Source organism: Lepisosteus platostomus, chromosome 21 (genome assembly GCF_059453375.1).
Source record: "Lepisosteus platostomus isolate fLepPlt1 chromosome 21, fLepPlt1.hap1, whole genome shotgun sequence".
NCBI lineage: Eukaryota > Metazoa > Chordata > Actinopteri > Semionotiformes > Lepisosteidae > Lepisosteus > Lepisosteus platostomus.
In genome coordinates this window covers 5,426,466-5,446,365 of record NC_142631.1, presented here as the reverse complement: position 1 = coordinate 5,446,365, position 19,900 = coordinate 5,426,466, and the positions used below count along the sequence as shown (strand labels likewise).

The window sequence follows — 19,900 nt, the reverse complement described above, 5'->3', positions numbered from 1 at the left end:
GGTTCATAAACTTTGGCAAGACACTGCTTCATTTTTGACAATTTTTTCAACACCTGAAAGACACTCAGTTGTTGATAAATTTCAGGTACAATTTTCATTTTTGAGAAACGGTAACTAGTAATAAACCTAACATACACAAGAGGAAAGTTTCAGAGAAAATAAATTTGTGTGACTTGTATAAAATGGAGTTCATACAGAAGACAAGACCTATCTCACTGACAGTCACTTTTGATTCCTCAAGTGAGTGATCTCTTATAAATCATCATAAATCTCTTTGTGTAAGGTTTGTCTGCAGATTGAAAGGAAAGAAAAACGTAAATAGGACAAAAAAGACAAACTAGTAAACGTTCCTTAGGAAACGAACACCTACTGCACTATCAAGTTAAGGCCAAGTGATAGATCGCGACTACAGGAGCGTGCAACAGCTAGCCAGAAACAAAGACCAAGAGGGAAAAAGCTGTGTGAACAGAACAACAGTACTGCCACTAAAATCCCGCCGAACATGGCGTTCAACACAATTTGCATGTTGCCAAATTAATTTCCTGCAGTAGGAATGGGAAGCTGTGACACCATTTGGAGTGTATTACAGTGTGTGCAAAAAGAACACTTTTTTTAAATGGTCCCATTAAAGTATCAGCTTTTCTTGTGTATAACAGCCTACCATTTAGCATTCTTCTGATTTGAAAATGTCAAATTTGGTACGAAATAGGTGTGGCCCTTTATAACATCATAGCATTCTGATATAGAGGCCTACTAATTACGCACTCTAGAGAGAGACATGCTGTTGTTTAATTCTAACACTATGAAGAAAAACAGGTGCTGGAGTTTTGCATTAATTCCAGCTGAGACTAGAATGTGACCAAAAAAGGCTTAGTTATAAAAACAGTGAGCTTTTATTTTATTCTCCTGGCGGTACTGCGAGAACTCTTCATACAGCGAGGGAGGGCAGACACAGAGATATCCACAGGACAACTTACCCCTCGCTTTAGGCTCCGGAAGCAGTGCATTTTGGGTTTGGAGGTCATGAACTCGTTGAGGCGGTGGGAGAGGGGCTCCTTTTGCTGCTTGGGAGACTGGGGGCCGTTGGGAACAGCAGAGGGTGAGGCAGAGGCAGGGGGGGGAGGTGGGGGCTGATGTGGGGATGTTAAAAGGGACATAAGCTACGAGTGAGAGATGGAGTCATGGCAGAAGAAGGAACAAAAAAAGGATAAAAGAAACACAAACGAGAAAATAAGGCTCAAAAAGAAACACAGGGGCAACCAACGGAATATCAACCGAATATTTGAGCCATGGGTTTTAGTTTTGGGGTTTTTAATAAAAAAAGGATAAAAGAAGTTAGAAAACAAAGAATGTGAAAAGCATAAGTATGTTAATGTAAGGCGTTACGATACAAGAAATATGTTGATAGTAAGTCCATGCAGACTTTATGTTTGTTTAATTTTACATGCAAGCTCTCGGACTAGAGATTCATAGACATCTGTGGGTGAGCCACACTGAAATCTCAAGGCAGCTTCAATTAGAGTGCAAGAAAGTCCTGTTTCTCACTGTCCCAAATCAGTTGAAACAGCTTGTACTTTTAATTAAATAACTCCAAATGCAATTAATGAAGCAACATCAGGGAATAAGTGAGGAGGTCCAGAAAGTCTAATTTTGTAATGCAGGATGTTTTTAGAACATGTCACAGAGGTATTGTAAAAAGTATTTAAACTAAAGAGACGTCTTAAAAAATAAATGAGTTTTTGCATTTAGGAAGTAAAACAAGAACATGCACTGCTCAGTAAATGAATCCTTGGCTACTGTATACAGAGGTGGTGGCTCAGAACTGTGTGAATTAAAAAGATGCCCAGATGATAATACTCTACCTATACATACAGTACCCTAAGGTCTCACATTCTCTTTAATACCAGGGATTAATTAACAGTGTTCAAAACTCTTCATGACTGTTTGCTCCAAATCCAAATAAATCACTCCATAATACATTTTTATGCCTACTTCCCTCACTGCAGTCTTGTGCACAACTCAGGTCACCATGTATTCTACAGTGGTTTTGGTTCCTTTGCCCCATTCTGTACTATCAGATAATACAATCCCCTTTATTGTTAAGAACTGATTCTGAGCTTGGCTTAGAATAAGTTCTGGGTATCATTCTATTCAAGCCTTTAATGACTTAATGGATTCAATTACTGGCTTAAATGGTCTTAAAAACAAGCGTTTCTGAGACCACAGTCACTGACGAATTTGTTGTAGGAATGGCACTTCAAGATCATGGTTAAAAGAAGTACATTAAGTAAGTACATTTACTAAGACTTAAGAAAACATGGTCATCTATTCTAAACTAATAACAGAAGAGGTTATCTATGTGAATAACCTGCATCTACATTTCTTTCCACTTACATAAACCAAGTATTAAAGCTTGGGATAAGTGTCTAAACCTTAAGAACCTGCACAGGATATGTGGGAAAAAGTAAGACAACACATTATGTACAGGATGGAACTCCATACTCTACTGTCAATGGCGAAGAGAATTTGAAACCTGCATATTTGTACTGTAATACCACTGGTAAACCATGTTCCCAGAGGTCTCTGAGAGGAAATTAAAGATTTGATCATGTTCTTTGCAGCATTAGGTGCCTTTCGGTTTTTATAATGAATCCGTCAGGACTTCAAATGCACAAAACCCACATTATTGCTAGTTGCAAAACATCAGCTGGAAGTTGTGGGAAGCCCAAACCAGAGGAAAATAAATAATTAAGGGGGGACTGTTATAATGGGCTAAAGTTAGATTCAGCAGAGATGGCATGTGAAGACCGAAAGGGAAAACAGACGGAACGGAAACAAAATTACCGTAGAACTCAAGAGCAATCGTTGCATTAGTGCATTAGTGTTTCAAGTCCGAAAAATGAACATGGCGCGTGGAAAAGAAAAAAAAAAGGGAACAAGGACAGGCAGCAATCACAATGGCATAACGTGACAATAAAACAAAAAAAAACAATCACATAGAAAAGAAAAACAATATAAAAAATATAAAAACGCCTGCACTCAAACGCAAAACCAGATGAACTGAAAATAAATACCAGAGCCCTGGCAGAGTGAAAACTGCTACAGCAGGATATCATTAAGCTGCAGTTTGGTTCTACCCTAAGCACCTCCCTCAATAATACGCATCCTGGCACTCGCGGGCCTGTCCGGGGAACTGTAGGATGCCTACCGTAGAGGGCGGGGCCCATACCTTGTTCTTCTTCATGAAAGGCCACAGTTTGCCCTTGGCCTTGCTGCTGGGCTTCTCTGGTTTCCCCTCCCCTCGAGAGTTGGACAGGCTGGATTCTGAGACGGTCCGCTTCATTGCCTGGCTGTAGTCTTCAAACTCCACATCTCCCGGGGGCTCAAACCCCGATTTGAAACATTCTATTACCTGCTTAGAATCCTGCAGAATAGAGCCACGCAAGAGAACGTCAGGAGATAAAACGTTTAGGCAGACATCAGTAAGGCATTTTTTTGCAGGACGGCTGCCCTGTTCATTCAAATGCTTTAACAGATGCAATGAAATAATATTTAAATGAATAACCTGTGGACCTACAGGAGAATATGATACTACTCTATTGTGATATACTGGAGATATTTTTTTAATAAAAGACATACATTCAAATATTTAGACAGCATCTAAATGGACCATGATAAGGAGACAACAAGCCACACTGCAGCGAATTTAAGTACAGACAACAGAATTCGAAATGGACAAGTTTCTGTTTTGAGGATGTGAGGAATGGAATTAATATTATTAGAAGTTGTATATACTATATGATATTAACTTTTAAAAAATCGGTATAAGGAAGGTAACCCACTTTAACTAACTGAGAAGCTTTAACTATTGCACATTAAAGATTAAGAACACCATTTAAACAAAGCAGTCTCTTTAATCAGGAAAATTAAAAGCATTTTGAAAAGCAAGACTGGGGTAGATGAGGGATTAAGGATCGCCGCTTAAAAACAGTTAAAAGAGAAAGAATGACATCATTGGTTTCTTTCTATTTACAGCTCTCCTTGCAGCTGGAATCCAAACATCTGGAAGAGCAGCAGCCCTGGCTCTGCTCCACGGATTGCTGATTCATCCAGCCTGCTCTTGAGTGTTTACACCGCTGGACCAAGCCCTAATCCAGCCCTTCAACAGGAGGTCTACTGCACTGGCAGTACGGTGTCATTAACCCCTCTCACAGGACTCTTAAAACCTGTCACCACAGCGTGGCTAACCCAGCCTATTTTTTCATTTTTCTTTCTGGATTTAAGGTACCAATCTTATGTCCTCATGATTACTAACCTCTATTTAGAATTTAGATTTCTTTAGTCCTCAGTCCTTCCTCACCAACTTTCCTTATATCGCTACAGACCAAAATCTACTGTCATAACCAAGAACATCTGACTGAACTCATCAGCATCTTTAAATTTAAACTCTGTCATCTCAAGTGAAAAGGAATGACCTGTCTTAAAGTAATACATAATAATATGACTCTGTCACCAAAGAACACCTCAAATTAACAACTGACACCTCAGTTTAACAATTGTTTCAGGGCCTGAAATAAATATTTCACAGATAACTAAATCTGTTGCTGCTCTTGTGAAAATGTTAACAGCAATTTCTTTTTACTGGAAGTAACAGTAAAATAAAGGTACACATCTTGAAAGTTAAAATACAGTTGTAGAAAAGTTTTTTTTCCATAAAATGTTATTTTGGAAGTGTATCTTTACTGAACACGAGTCAAAAAAATTGATAATATTTTGGATTGTGTGAAAAACATTTAATGAGCTTGTGAGGCACTGCCTCACATTGTGCATCTGTCTCAGGAGCCTTGAACTGTAAACGCATACACGTAGGCAGTTCTGATAGAGGAAATAGACACTTTCTTAGCTAGAACAGAAATCCTCCCACTCACAGAGGATTTCTGTGAGTTCTTCTGTGCAAATCTGTGTCAACATCAGGAATCAAACATGAATCTCTTCCAGTTGTAAAAAATATACTTCTATTGTAATGTCAAGGATGAAATCAGTTCAGAATTCAGTTCAATTAAAACAGAAGTAGCAGTAAACTGATACAGGTAAAGGAACCTTATAGAATAATTATAGTGTCTGTTACAGACGTATTTTTGTCTATAAAGAACTTGAACTTGAACTTGAACTTTATTGCCATATATAACCGGTACTGGTACAATGGAATTCTTACTTACAAAAGTCTTTTGATTGTAAAACAAGTGTAGAAAACAAAACAAAGTGCAAACAGTGCATCAAGACAATGTACAAACAAACAATAGACAATGTGCAAGTAAACATGTAGACAGTTTGAATGTAAACAATACAGACGTGTAAACAATGACTGGAGATGTGCAATAGATAAGAAATCATAAAGAGGTAGATGGTGATGGTGTAGGTGTGGTCCGAGGGGGATGGCTAAATGTGTTCACCAGTCTCACTGCTTGTGGATAGAAGCTATTGAAGAATCTAGTGGTAAGTGTCCGTATGCTCTTAAATCTCTTGCCTGAGGGCAGTGGGGTGAAGAGCTCATGCCCGGGGTGGTGACTGTCCTCTGTGATGGCCAGAATTCTACTACGGCAGCGGCCCTCATAGAGCTGTTTAATCTCGGTGAGACCGCAGCCGATGATCTTCTGGGCCATATTGACCATTCTCTGCAGTGCCTTTCTTTCTCGCGAAGAGGTGTTGCCATACCACACGGTGATCCCGTTGGTGAGGACGCTCTCGATGGTGCAGCGGTAGAAGTTCACCAACACATGTATTGGCATCCCCCATCGCTTGAGGCACCTCAAGAAATAAAGGCGCTGCTGAGCCTTCTTCATGATATAGTCAGTGTTCACAGTCCAGGTTAGATCTTTAGAGATGTGAATTCCCAAAAACCTAAAGCTGGTGACAGTTTCCACTTCCGTTCCATCAATACTGAGTGGGCTGTGAGTGTATGGCCTGTGTCATCCGAAAGTCCACTATTAGCTCTTTCGTTTTCTTTATGTTCAAGTCCAGGTTATTGCTATGACACCACCTAAGCAGCTGTACATCTTCATCCCTGTAAGTGGACTCGTCATCATCACTGATCAGTCCTATTATAGTGGTGTCATCTGCAAACTTAATGATGCGGTTGTTGCTGTGTCTTGCTGTGCAGTCGTGAGTGAATAGGGAGTACAACCTTGGACTCAGACAGCAGCCTTGTGGGGTTCCAGTGCTCAGGGTGAGTGGTGTTGATGTTTTATTGCCTATCCACACCACCTGTGGTCTCTCGATAAGAAACTCCAGCAGCCAGTTGCAGACAGAGTTGCACAGACCTAATCCCCTGAGCTTTGTCACCAGTTGACTGGGTATGATGGAATTGAATGCTGAACTGTAGTCCACAAACAGCATTCTCACATACGAGTTCTTAGTGTCCAGGTGTTCCAAGGCTGTATGCAGAGCCAGGGAGACAGCATCATCCACTGATCTGTTGTTCTGGTAGGCGAACTGCAAGGGGTCCAGGGACTCTGTGATGGAGGAGTTGATGTGTGACAACACCAGCTTCTCCAGGCATTTCATAACCACAGATGTTAATGCTACTGGGCGGTAATCATTCAGGAATGACACTTTTGTCTTTTTGGGGGTTGGAACAATAGTGGTTTTTTTAAAGCAGGTGGGGACCATGGACTGTGACAGGGAGGAGTTAAAGATGTCCGTAAACACTGTGGTCAGCTGGGCTGCACATGTACATTTATTGAATGGTATGTAAATGGTAGCTGACATTAAATTGTAGACTAATTTACGATATGAGGTGCCAATAGTTACAAATTATTTTTTTTCTGAAATTGAATTATTGCACACCAAGGCCATTTAACTGCATGACCTTTCAAAGTAATTTTGTGTACCTGAACTAAATTCTTTCACCCACAGAAGTGTTTTGCTCAGTTTATGATTCAACATAATGTGACATCACTGGAAGGGTGTAAACACTTTTTTTAGGAACTGTATGTCAATTAAATATTTCAAATTACTTAGATGTTAATAGGAATTACAGTATCTTGTCATAATGTTATGCTTCTGGTTTCAAATGAGGACTCTTCATACTTGTTTTTAGTCCAAAAATATACCTCAACAATCTCACAGATAAGCTCTTGCTGTGAAGCCAAACGGTAAGAGCTTCACACTTCCTCTACAGCGCTTATTTCTAAACCACCAGTGAATATCAACACATTGACAGCTTCCACATGGTGATTATCATATGCACTTTTAAAAAAAAATACGTGTTTGATTTTTGCTTATTGTTCATGGCTTTTGCAATGTCATAAGGGTTTTGGTTAACCTAGTAAAATCAATGCATTATTTATATAAGACAGAAGTCCCAAATCATCACCCTTGAGGAGCCTTAATCCACTTAGTTAACTGCTTCTGAAGGTTAGGAATACTTAAATATCAGAGTGAACTCCAGTCCTCAAGGGCTGAGGGTATACAGATTCTCGTCCCAGATCTTGCTCTAACTTGGTCACATCACCTGTTTATTTCATCGCAAATAATTTGTTTTCAAACACTTCAGGATAAATGGTTACCTATAAAACCTGCAGGACTGAGGCTCTCCAGGACTGGAGATGGAAACCCCTGCTTTAAGATACTATTTATTTTATACAAATCTCAAATCAATTCAGGAATAAAAAATGTTTTTGTAGGTGTACTGTAGGTGTATCCATTAGCAGTAAGACTCTTATCCTAGTAAAGCTCATGGATAAGCTTTAGGACATTCCTGGAATGTGAGATGTAGGATGAGGCTGATTCCCTCTTCCCTCTGGATAGGACACCAGTCCATTGCAGGGCCACGGAGAGAGAGACAGCTCCGGATTGCTGAATGAAATTAGACTGCTTGTCTTTGGGACATGGAGATAAAGTGGAACACCACCAAACATGAGCAGAACATGCTCATGCCTACACAGACAGAGACACCAGTGGCTAACCTTGCTGATCATCGTTTAAGCTATGATGGATAATTCTTCAAATACTCATCTCTACGGTAAGATTAATGTTAACTGTACTTACAGTTTTTGGCTCAATGGACTCTGCTGCCTTAGTCATGCCATCTAGACATTTGCCCACGATGGGCAGCACTTGACGGTCAACCTCTGCAAAGGTCTTCATCGATTCTCCTACTCTCTCTATCCGCTTCTCCTCCATTTCCTGGATTTTCTGCAAGAGTTCCAGAAAGGAGTCATTTTTCATAGCTGTTCAATCCTAACCCAAATAAATGACAAGAAGATTAAAGGAAAACGTGATGATCACACACTAATCAGACAAAACTGTAAATATAAAAAAATAATGACTATTTACTCAGTCAGATACTTAATTTGATTTGATTGTTGTGTCACACTTTGATATGGTGAGTTATGCCCAATAAAAGCAAACTGATATAAGTAATAGCAGTTTAAGTATTCATCTGGCAGGAATTAATAAACATGGATTTCTCATTAAACCCACTTGTTCCTTCCTTGTCTGTGACTCTGAACTCTACTTAATTTTTTTCAGTAATGATATAGAAGTATAAAATAGACCACGAAGCGAGAAGAGCACATTTGGTTTACTTGCATCATTCAGATCCTGATCACTAGCTGTCAGTCAGTGACGGAGTGACAGTCTGTGGAAAGACATTCCTCTAACTATCAATCCAGCATCTATATGCACTTAATTCTATAGTCCCAGTACATGTGCAGGATTTGAAGTGGTTGGATGGTTTGATTGCTACTCCCATTCTTGGTCAGAATAATTCAAATATTTGTTTCCTAAGATCTATGTGTTTAAGACGTTTATTATTTATTTCTCAAAACACAGGCTAGGATAGTGAAGGCTGTAAATGGCTTTTACATGTGAACCCAATATCTTTCTTCTGCACTTTGACATTTCTCTGAACAGAACAGTTAATCTGTTTGTGAGTCCAACACAACTGTCAAGCCACTTTCACTGACAAATTGTAAATAAACAAAATAAATAAACTCCTTACACTCATATCGTGCTTTTTGGACACTCTAGTCAATGTGCTTTACAGGTAATGTGCAGCACCCACCTGGATGATGCGACACCCTGACCACACATCAGGTATCAGTGGGAAGGAGAACAGGATAATGAAGCCAATTTATAGATGCGGATTATTAGTAGGCCACGGCCTGGGGAATTGCCTTGGACACCAGGTAAACAACCCTGCTGTTTTTGAGAAATGCCCTGGGATTTTGAATGACAGAGAGTCAGGACCTCAGTTTTGAGTCTCATCCAAAGCAGAGTGCCTTACGTATAGTGTCCCCATCACTGTAATGAAACATTAGGACCCACAGAGAACGCAGGATGACCGCCCCCTACTGGTCACACTAACAGCTCTTACAGCAGCAACCTTAGCTTTCCAAAGAGGTCTCCTATCAATGTACTGGCTATGCTCACACCTGCTGAACTTTAGTCGGTTGCTAGTTGTGAGTTGCAGGGTAATACAGCTGCTCGCTATAAGGTAAATGGGGGTCAGCTTACCTGGAAAATATGTGGGATGAGGGTGTAGTAATGCTCATTCTGCTCCTTGTTGAATTTCTGCAGATACACTGAATACTCTCCCTTACTGTCAGCTGCCATCTGGTGTCGTAGCTGGGCCTGCTGCCGAGCCTGCAAAGACAAGCAAAGAGGATTCACCAACACCACAGGGGACAGCACGCCAGGTTTCCAGTAACACATTGCGGATTGCATTCAAACTCTAAAACATCACATAGACATGGGAGCTGGACTAGAAGATAAGATGGGTAGCCATTGTGAAGGATACTCTTCCTTCCAGGCGTAAGCATTCCTCAGTCAGAGCTTTTGATATGAGGGCTAACAAAAATAGGACACACAAGCAAGGAAATGGAAGTCCCAAGTTTTGAGACTGCTGGATGATCAAAACAGTAACCTGCACTCTCAACTGACCTACCATCCCAAGCTCCAGCTTGCCTGTGGCTATGCAGGAGGAACTGTTGCTTGTTATCTTTCTTGCAGAAGATGCTAGAACCTAAATTACTTCACTATGACAATGACACTCTACTGTATTGCTATGATCCACCAAAATGCTTTCCTTAACTTACTTTGCTACCGCTATTGTATCACTGGTTGTAGAACATGCCCATGGTTGAAAATCAGAGATTAAATGCAGATCAGAAACAGATTTTGGGTTGGGCTCATGCCAAGCATCAAAAAAGATCTTAAAAACTATTTTAGAGTAGTCCCAATCTCAAAGGAATGGAATACATGCTTGCATTGAAATAATAACACAAGGATCAACAGCTTAAAGCAATCATGTTGTGAACTTTGCTACTTTGCTATCACAGCTGACGTTGTTTAAATGTCTTCATAAGAAGCATACATAGAAGTAAACCATCCCCTGGACTACAACTCTAATACCTGGCTTCACAGTTCTTTATGTAAGGTGAAGAAGTTCAAAGATTTCCAAGCCTCCCTTCATCAAATGTGTTATAATTAAATCACCTCTTCAGACTACATCTGGCGATGTAACTCCTTCTGCCTTGCAACCTAAAAACTGTTTTATTTAGTACTGCAGAACGCAACATTGCCTATATTGAATCTTTGCTTTCCTTTCCAGTATATCTTTTGCACTATTTTATGTTATGTTGTAGTATTCTACCTAATAATGTACTAGGATTTTTTCACGGTTTATAATATGCAGCCTCCAAGCACTTTTCAACCAAATTAATCAACGAGGTCTTTATCTGTAATATAAATTCAAAATATAAAGAATCAAGTTAACTGAAGTAAAGCTCAGCTTTACTTTACCTGAGGATAGCTCAGGGAATTTTTTTCATAGTGTCCAATGTTGAATTAATAATATTTGTTTTTCACCAAGGGAATTTTTGTAAACAGGACAAACGGGTGTTCTCCATAGAAGTAGAGGTTTTAATAAATTCAGAGTCCAGAGTAAGCATCTTACACTGTTTTGTTGATCTTAGTAACAACTGAGTGAAATCAACTGCCAGCACTCCAAAAGAGTTATTATCAATCACAGGTGCATCATATTTTTTAAGCGAATCCCCCTGACTTCAGTTGGTATTTTATGAGACATAATGAGACTCATAAAAAAAGGTGATGACAAAAAATAGTTGCTTTCTGTGGACCTTATGATTCAGGTTAATTTAATTTCTAAAGTGGTCTAAATGTCAGATATAACCCAAAACCTTGAAACTGCATTTGCTTTGATGTTCTGCTGCAATTGCTGCTTCTACTTTGTTTTTGCAATCATGACTATTATATTTCATTTTTAGCTCCACAGTTTTGCAGAACATGTTCACCTGCGTTGGACTGCAGGGGCTGTTTTCCTTTGGAAGTAGAGCACAAAAAACACATTAAGTTTTAAAGACATAAAATACTTTTGTTCATTCAGGTTTGCAGGTTTGCTTTTATCTGCTAGACAATTATGCTTGTACTTTAGTCTGTAAGCATGCATAGTTTCATGAAAGAGAAGGCTGAGACAAAAAATGAGCAAAGACTAAATGCAAGATGTTGAAACCTATCTCTATATTCTTAAATGCGTTCTTAGTGCTCTTCATTGACAATCTGGAATCTCCCTCTTTTACCTCAGCAAACCATTGCTGAGGGTCTCAGCTCTTGCACTGCAGAGAAACTTGTCTGGCTTCATGCCTTCCTTCATGCTTCCAATTCCTTAGTGAGTACGGCATCATCTGTCTCTCATCCATTCACTGCTGGCCCCACATCTCCATTGCCTTTGCCTGCCTGAGCTATTAACGAGAACAACATCAAAGGCAGGCTTCTCCTCTTACACAGGGTGAGCCAATCAAATTGGCTGGAGACGGTTACTTCAGAAGCACCATTGCCGTTTTCTAATTCTCTGGATATTTTAAGAGATATTTATGCTGTGGATTAATGTGGATCAATGACCCTTAGCTGGCTTCCTCAGTGGCTGTGCAATGTCTCCCATTGAGAACTGAGGTGGGCTGATTTGTTGTCAGCCACGTTTCTTCGATTCTCTAGATTCCCAAAGGGCTCCATGTTGAGTTCATAACAGGAAGACAGTGAAATATGCCAGACACATGGAGAGCATTTTATTCCCCCTCAGCAATCACGCTGTAACCATACCAAGTTCCACGTAAGACAGTTGAAATAGTTTAGGTCCTAGATACAAGTCCGTGGCACTATGGCAAACCCATTTCTAAAGGCGTTTGTCATAGCGGAAAGGCAGATTGCCACCAGCTGTAGAGTGGCAACCTGCACTGTACTGGAAAGGAGAGCATTTGTTCTTATCTGTTACTTAGTTCCCTGACTCCAGTTTTCATTTGGGCATAATTTCAACAGAATTCATTTACTCTGGCGTGCTATACATAAGGTACCTGTCTTACTTGTCTTCCTACGTCAATTTAGGCCAAGGGACAATATTTAATTAATGACAGATGAAGCTGTTAGGACTTACTATTCATATATTTATATGTAGTGCTTTGACTATTTGTATGAAATTTCATTTTAATAGCTACAATTTATATAAAATCTTATTGACAAAGAAGAGGTATGATACCGATAAAGAAGAACTGACCCTCATATATGCATCAGAACATCATCCTGAGTACTTCTTTCTTTCAACAGACTGACAAGACATGTTTTGATTGAGGGTTACTGTGTCTTAGTTTGCACTTGAAGTTACCTATAAGTCTCTACCTCTTAGGGATGTTCAGACTTCAGTCAACATAACATTTTACATATGCACTGAAAAAATGCAGCCACAGCCATATTATTTTATGGTCAGCCAGATTAAGTGTCAAATTTGAAAGTCAAGCTCAGCAGAATGAAAGAGGCAGTTCTGCATCTGCATCTGTCTCAGCGAAATGCGTTGCAGCCAGATCTGTGTTAACTGGCCCCCTCTGTTTTTTTCTATGAGCAATGATAAAGCTGGGCTGAGGGTGTACATTTAGTAACCCCTGCAACAGTGTCACCTTGAACATTATACAGCTGCCTTCCCACCTTGGTCAAGGTCCTAGCTAAAGCGGATATGTTTTTCCATGTTAATATCTCCACTGAGAGTTGTGCAGGGCGGCTGGGGGCGTGCTAAGCATGCACAGACACGTGTCGACGTGAGGCTCTGCAGAATTAATAATGCGTAAGCATCATGTGCACCAAGCCTCCCGTATCTTCATCAAGGAACTTGCATCCAAGCGCTTGTTACAGTAATTTCTGAAGGGAGAAGAGAGATCCCATCACCTGGTAACCAGAGAGTTTTCTACATCTTGCCATTGTTAGCTACCCTGCTTACCAAGGTAAACAAAAGAGGAAATACGGGTCAGTGTCTTTTTCATTTTTAATGATTTTCTAATGATTCCAAGGGCTACCTGACTTTGGTTATTCTTGACTTTGGTTATACCTTTGTCTCATTAAGAGCTACGGTACTTTTTATATTTCATTTTGTACAATACATGGGAGTAAATCGAACACTTCCTCAGTGGATATACAGTACAGTACAATTTTCTTACTGATTGGCAACAGTACAGTACAGTATGTGTGAGGGAGCTTAGGGAACTTTCACCCAAAGGCTGTGTGCTGTCCCCACTGCTTTTCACATTATACACTAATAATTGCAAAAGCCACTACGACAACTGCTTGATTATTCAATCTGTGAATGATTTTACTTTGATTGGACATTTAAAAGATGATGAAAACAATTACAGACAGGTGATAAAAAATTGTAACTGGTGTCAGGATAATTCACTGTTTTTAAACACAAAGCAAAATAAAGGAATTCATTTTAGAAAGAAATGTTCTATTTCTATGATCCCTGTACCTCTTACTGGAACTGATATTAAAATAGTAATTGAATATTAATTCATTAACCTTGGCACTACTACCGATTGTAAATGGACTTGGACTTCCAAAATGGGGGCAAAGTATTTTAAGGCGCTGCAAAGGTTGTAATTTTTAAGGAAGTTTTAATGTAGAAAGTAAAATGTTTATATAAGAATTTAATTTTATTTTATTTAACCTTTTTGTATTTAGATCTGGGTGGTGCACTGTCCTTGCAGAATAAAAACAAGTTGAACAATGTGATCAGGACTGGTGACAAGATTACCAGTGCCTCCTTGGACTCAATAATATGTCTAACAGAGCGACATATTATTAATCTTCCACATACAATCTTAGATGACTCCTCTCGTCCACTCTTTTTACAATATACTCACCTATTATCGATTGTACCTCTGGGATGAGGTACCAGATAAACTGTATAAAGACTGTTATATCTAAATAATTCACTTGTTGAACAATGGAAAAAAAAGTTTGCAGGTAAGGATCTTATTACTATTATTTTTAGACTCTTTATAATGGGGTAATTAAAGATCTCATGACATCTGCGTTTGTATTTTAAGTATTATCTGCAGGGCCTTGGTTGAATTCCCCTTCACCTTGCACAATCAGGCTGATATAAAAGTCACCCTTTATTCCAATTGAGACGTAATTTCTCCCATCTCTGCCTCATCAAGTGTGCAGTGGGGCTGCATGCATCACCCAGGTTTGTGCTGCACGTCTGTACTGGATTAAGAGGGTTCCTCTGATGTGTTAAGCACTTTGGGATCCTTTGGGATGAAAAGTGTTATACTGCATAAGGAATTATTCATGATTTTCCATTGTCTCTAAGTAACAAAGCAGAATTGTTGAAATGATCAATTCAGAGAACTTATTCATGTAATGATTATTTACAATTCTTATATGCTAGAGATATTTTTACTGCACTGTCACATTTTTCTATCCATTCACTGAGCCTGATGCTTGTTACCGACATTGTGTTATGCTCAGTATTGACCGTTCTGGTTAGCATGAGAAACAGACTTTCAATCAAGTAATTACTATTATTTGCTCACTGTATACTGCTTGGTGCTCAATCACAGTACCTACTACATCATTAATGAGCTCGCACTGAGGGTAACAGTGTATTCATATGGTAGTCCTTCTTCTGCACCCATCTGACCTTACCTGCTCACAGCTCTCTGTGCACAATTACGTTGACTATGGCAATTATTGGTGTGGCCACATGCAAACAATGAAAGCTGCATTCCTTTAGCTCACTGTAACAGTCATGGAAAGCATGAAATCATGAAAAAAGCAGGCAATTTATGCAAAGAAACAGAGTAACGATGCAAAGTACCAGGAGATAAACTTTATATTAATCTAGTGAAGCTGGTCTCCATTGTCAACAACTGATCCACTCTCTGACTCTCCTTGTCTTCCAACCCTGTCAGGAATAAATTCAGGACTGGAGTCTGCTCTTTTCAATTTTGTTTTTCAGACAGACTATCTGTGATTTCTCCAGCAGACAGGACAGTTGGCAGGACTGAGCAGAGACGGAGCCAAGAGAGGTGCATTTACAGAACTGCCCAGCAACTGCTTTTTTCTTATCCCACTGAGTGGCAGTGAGTCAGGAAGGTCTATTGCTGTTTAAGTCTAAATCCAATTGAAAATGCACTTTGAATATATAAAGAGGACAAAATAATAGTATGCCATGATGCTCTTTTCCATTCTGCATAATGCCCAATTATGAAGAAGGAGGGTGTAACATTTTCTGCATCACAACACCACAGTTTATTTATTATCTCAGTCTTTGTTCTTTACCTTCTAACATCTCTACAACAGTACACTTATATATGAATTAAAAACAGACATTTATGTGTGTTCAGGCTAATTAAAACATTATTACATATAAATGCTTGCATACACTGCCGTACCATGTATGGTTGTTGCGCATTGCACATGCCTACCTTGCAGAGGACAATCAAGGATTTCTGGCGTCGAGTTAAAAGCAATTGAACTTAACAGCGCACTGGTTCATTAACCTCTGGAGGGAGATAAAACTGAGCAGATGTGTAAGGGATTTGCCAGCAGAATAACTTTGTTAGGCAGCACTCTTAGTAATTGAGCTTGCACACTACATGATTATGAAAAGAGATGGACAATAGTGGTGCCAAGCAAAGCATTATAAGGCATGATAGCAATCAAGCTCAGCTTTGAAGGGAACAAAAGGGTGGACTAAGAACACAGTAAATCCCACATTTCCCTTCTGATAATGGCGCTATATCTCATCTGAGCGCCGAATAAAGTCATTGCTTTTGATAATAGTAATGTTTCTGGAAAGCACATATACGGTTGTGCACTATTCCCATAGTTGTTAGTGCTTGAAATATAGTGAAGACATTTTAACATGAGATATCACTTTAATGTTAATTTTCAGAATACCTCCTAAACAGACTTGGAATTTCTGGTAGATCCAAAGGAAAAAAAATTAGATAAGGATAGCATGTCACAGTTTGTAAATGCCTAAAAATTTGTTTTACTGAATATGTATGCTTGTGATACATCTCTTTAATATGAATGTTGTGTTATTAATTAAGGCCATAGGGATGGTATTGTATCATCTATCACTGAAAAAAGCCACAGAGGAGAATCTGAAGTATCTGATTACTTTAGATTACTTCCAGGTTACAACCCAAAAATATACTGTTTTGAGAATACCAAGACAACACTATTTCTAGAAAGGATTGAAGATTCATATCTCATGTGAGAATTTAAAGACTGAAAACTTTTGCTTGCAAGCACAGGTCAACTTTCATTTCTGCCATTGTTTTTTTAAATACTTCTATCTTGTATTTCAGGAAAATCTTTCCATATACAGTAAACTGACTACTGCCACTGGAAACATACTTTAAACGAAGTATTCGTTTTTTTATTGACACAGCTAACATTTCAGCAGATGTCCTTTGAAAGACGATATTGTCATTGGCATGATTCTGCCCAGGACTGTATCTCATTACCACAAAGATGCCTTAAGATCTGTGACCTTCTTATCCAGAACCCTTTGCGTGGTGTCAGATATGTCATTAAAATATTGCAAATGCTGATTATTCTATGCCTTTCAGAGAAAAGCTGTTATCCACACACAAATAAATCTTCCCACTATATAAAGGTTTGGATTATTAGCTAACTACCTTTTAAACTGCAAAATTTAGATAAGAATCAGAGCAAAAGGGCAGATGAAGCAATTTCCATTACTTGAAAATGTTATTTCTTGATTATGCCCAACACTCAACTGAAACACTCCGTGACAAACATTTTATCTCAGCTTCTTATATGAATCTCCTGGCACATGTTGCGATGGGCAGCAGACACACACGAATGAGTGCTCAGATCACAATTATAGAGTGATGAAAATAACAAACATGGATGAAAAAAGACAAACACTATAGAAGACTGCTCCCAGCAGCACCAGGTAAGATGTGCAACGGTCATACAAAATGTTCCAGTGAGATATCACTTCGCATGCACAAGCATACAAGAACAGTTAAGAATAAAGACAGACACCCACTACACACAAAGTCATCAGATGTAAAACTATGTATTTCCTAGTTGGCTAGGAACATTAGATGTTCAAAACTGAGCCACTGCTACCTATTGAATCAGTCTATAGTGTTTAAAAACCGAAGTACTGTTAACAGGCCTGGTTGCAATACACAAATGCCATATAATTCAGGAAACACATCTCAAGAAAGACATAATATACTGTACTGTACATTCAATGTTTCCAAGCATACCTCAATTAAGCTTTATTTTTCAATAAACTATTAATGTTAATGCTTACTTTACAATGAAAAAGTACTGGAATGCATTTTCCCAGTTTTGTAAAATGGAGTCTCTCTTCATTTAGTACATCATTTTACATCTTCTGAATGCTTAAACAGAACAGGGAAATAATTTGAATAGTTTTAATATGGCTTCAGAAACTCCAAAAGAGACTTTGTGCCATTAGTACTCTAGGAGTCAATAACACTAATATTAACTAAAGTACTACTCGTTGTGTTTTTGTTGTCGTTTCTAGCTAGATGGTATTTTGCCACCCCAACATAATTCCAGAAGTGTAAACTAAGTTAAATGTTTTCAAAACCCAATGACAGGAAATAACACAAGGAAGTATATCAGTGGTGCACTGCTTATCAGGCAAGAACCACTGCACTTCTGATTTATGTCCCCTGCACACTTCCTGCAAATGAGATTCAGTAACACTCTTGAGAAGTTCCCCTGGAAAAAATGTATGGAGTGACAAAAAATGACAAACACAAAAAACAGAAAGTACATACATCATTTCACTACATGCCATAAGATTTAGCAAATAAGACACAATAAGACATAAAACATGGGAGGAGCTGTGTAAGTTTATTTTAACTAGGTGTGATTAATACATTACTTTTAGAATCAATCGGTTTCTATTAATGATTTTCTGGAATTCTTCTGCCTAATTAGCTTGTGACTATAGGTATATGTTTAACATGTATACAGGTCCCCACAAACACGAAAGACGCATAATTAACCTACCTTGTGGGAACATCGCTTCAAGACATGTTAGAAAACAAAAATAATGAAGTTAGCTTTAGGGTAGTGTGTAGTGAAAGCAACAACATTAAGAAAAGGGTAAACTATGAATACCCTTTAGGCAGGGTAACAAAATAGTGATTAAAAGAACTGCAATGGTTAGTTTTTCTCATTCATCACATGAATGGGCAAAAAAGGTTATTGAAAGAAACGCATAAAAGGAAAAATGTCTATGAACACTGTGCTCTCAAAGTAAGGCGTACTGTATGAAGATAAAATGTTCTGTAAAATCCTCTTTATAGATATACAAATTTCAACACTGTTAAGTTCTCTTCGGCATGGTAATAATAAATACACTGCCCTCAGCTGAAGCACAAGAGCTACGAATGTAAATATTCAGTAACCATGTCTGGTTTCAGTTTATCGTTCACAGACGGTAAATTAAAAGAACAGGCAGACTAAACTGTACTATAAGAATGTGATAATGTGCATTGACGATCTGAAACCTTAAACACTGTACTGAAACCAATGACAAAGAATTAAGCAAAGACAGCTTACTGATAATGAGTTTGTCTAATATTCAAACTTTCTCTCTAACCCTGATGTCTGACTTGTTTCTTTTGAAATTCACAGTCATATCCTTTTGCACATTTGCCTTCTGACATTCTTTATCATAAGGGAGCCATAACAGTGAACAAAAAGATGCTGCATGCATAGCTTTACCATAGTGTTTTTTTTTAAAGAACTATACAGTATATAGCTCAATTTTTATATTCCAATGTAAGATTCAAAAGCCAGAAGGAAGACAATGAGCAAAAACAGTTGTTACTCCTTTCAAATTATTTTAACTGTTTTAACTAAAAAATACAAAGTCGTTCAGTTGTAAAATCATAAAAGCCCTCTGTAAGCTTACCTATCTTTTCCATAAATAGATTATGACATATGATTTAAACAGCATTGACTTAAAAATGTTGTACTTAATTTTGTTGGAAAAAAAGAACAGGACATTTATGGATTGGGTACAAAGGTCAGGAAAAGAAAAGTGTTGATTTGTTTGCAGTAATTTAGACTCCATCTGAAAAGCTGTACTGTATCTGTATGTATTACTAATACATTTCTGGCATAACTCAATCAAAATTTCAAAGGCAGCAAAGAAGCATGTCTCTCACCCACACCAGCCAAGGCTAAGAACTATATTGACAGTAAAGAGAATTTCTTCTGAAAGCACAGACGCAGAGAATGTGCACATTGAAAAATCCCTTATCCAGACAATTTAATTTGTACCAACTGCATGAGTAATGAGGGATGCATCTTAAATTCAGCTTTGAGTCATCTCCACCCCACAATGGATGCCTTTTTGAGAATTCAGTGAACTTAATCTGCACTTACAAAGGCAGGCTTCTGGATTCTCTGAGTAAGCCCTGAGAAACACACTGTTTGCTTAAATAAAATAAAACATCCTCAAAAGATTCTGGGGGGCTCAACTACTTATCTCGGCGCATTCTTCTGATTGCTTGTT

At 38.5% G+C, this 19,900-nt stretch overlaps 1 protein-coding gene across 33 annotated transcripts in view; it reads right to left on the bottom strand.

Annotated features, from left to right (window-relative positions):
- The window catches only part of fnbp1b (formin binding protein 1b), a 111,590-nt gene that overhangs the window by 24,853 nt on the left and 66,837 nt on the right, over window positions 1–19,900 (bottom strand). For 14 of the 33 annotated variants that reach the window (XM_088615027.1, XM_088615031.1, XM_088615032.1 and 11 more), the window contains exons 7-11: window positions 18,385–18,399; window positions 9,520–9,648; window positions 8,050–8,196; window positions 3,230–3,424; window positions 978–1,160 (exon numbers count right to left, since the gene is read on the bottom strand). In XM_088615027.1, the coding sequence (XP_088471153.1) occupies window positions 978–1,160; window positions 3,230–3,424; window positions 8,050–8,196; window positions 9,520–9,648; window positions 18,385–18,399 (669 nt within the window). The remainder of the gene's footprint in view (window positions 1–977; window positions 1,161–3,229; window positions 3,425–8,049; window positions 8,197–9,519; window positions 9,649–18,384; window positions 18,400–19,900) is intronic. The other 19 variants (XM_088615046.1, XM_088615047.1, XM_088615050.1 and 16 more) reach the window with 7 other exon arrangements.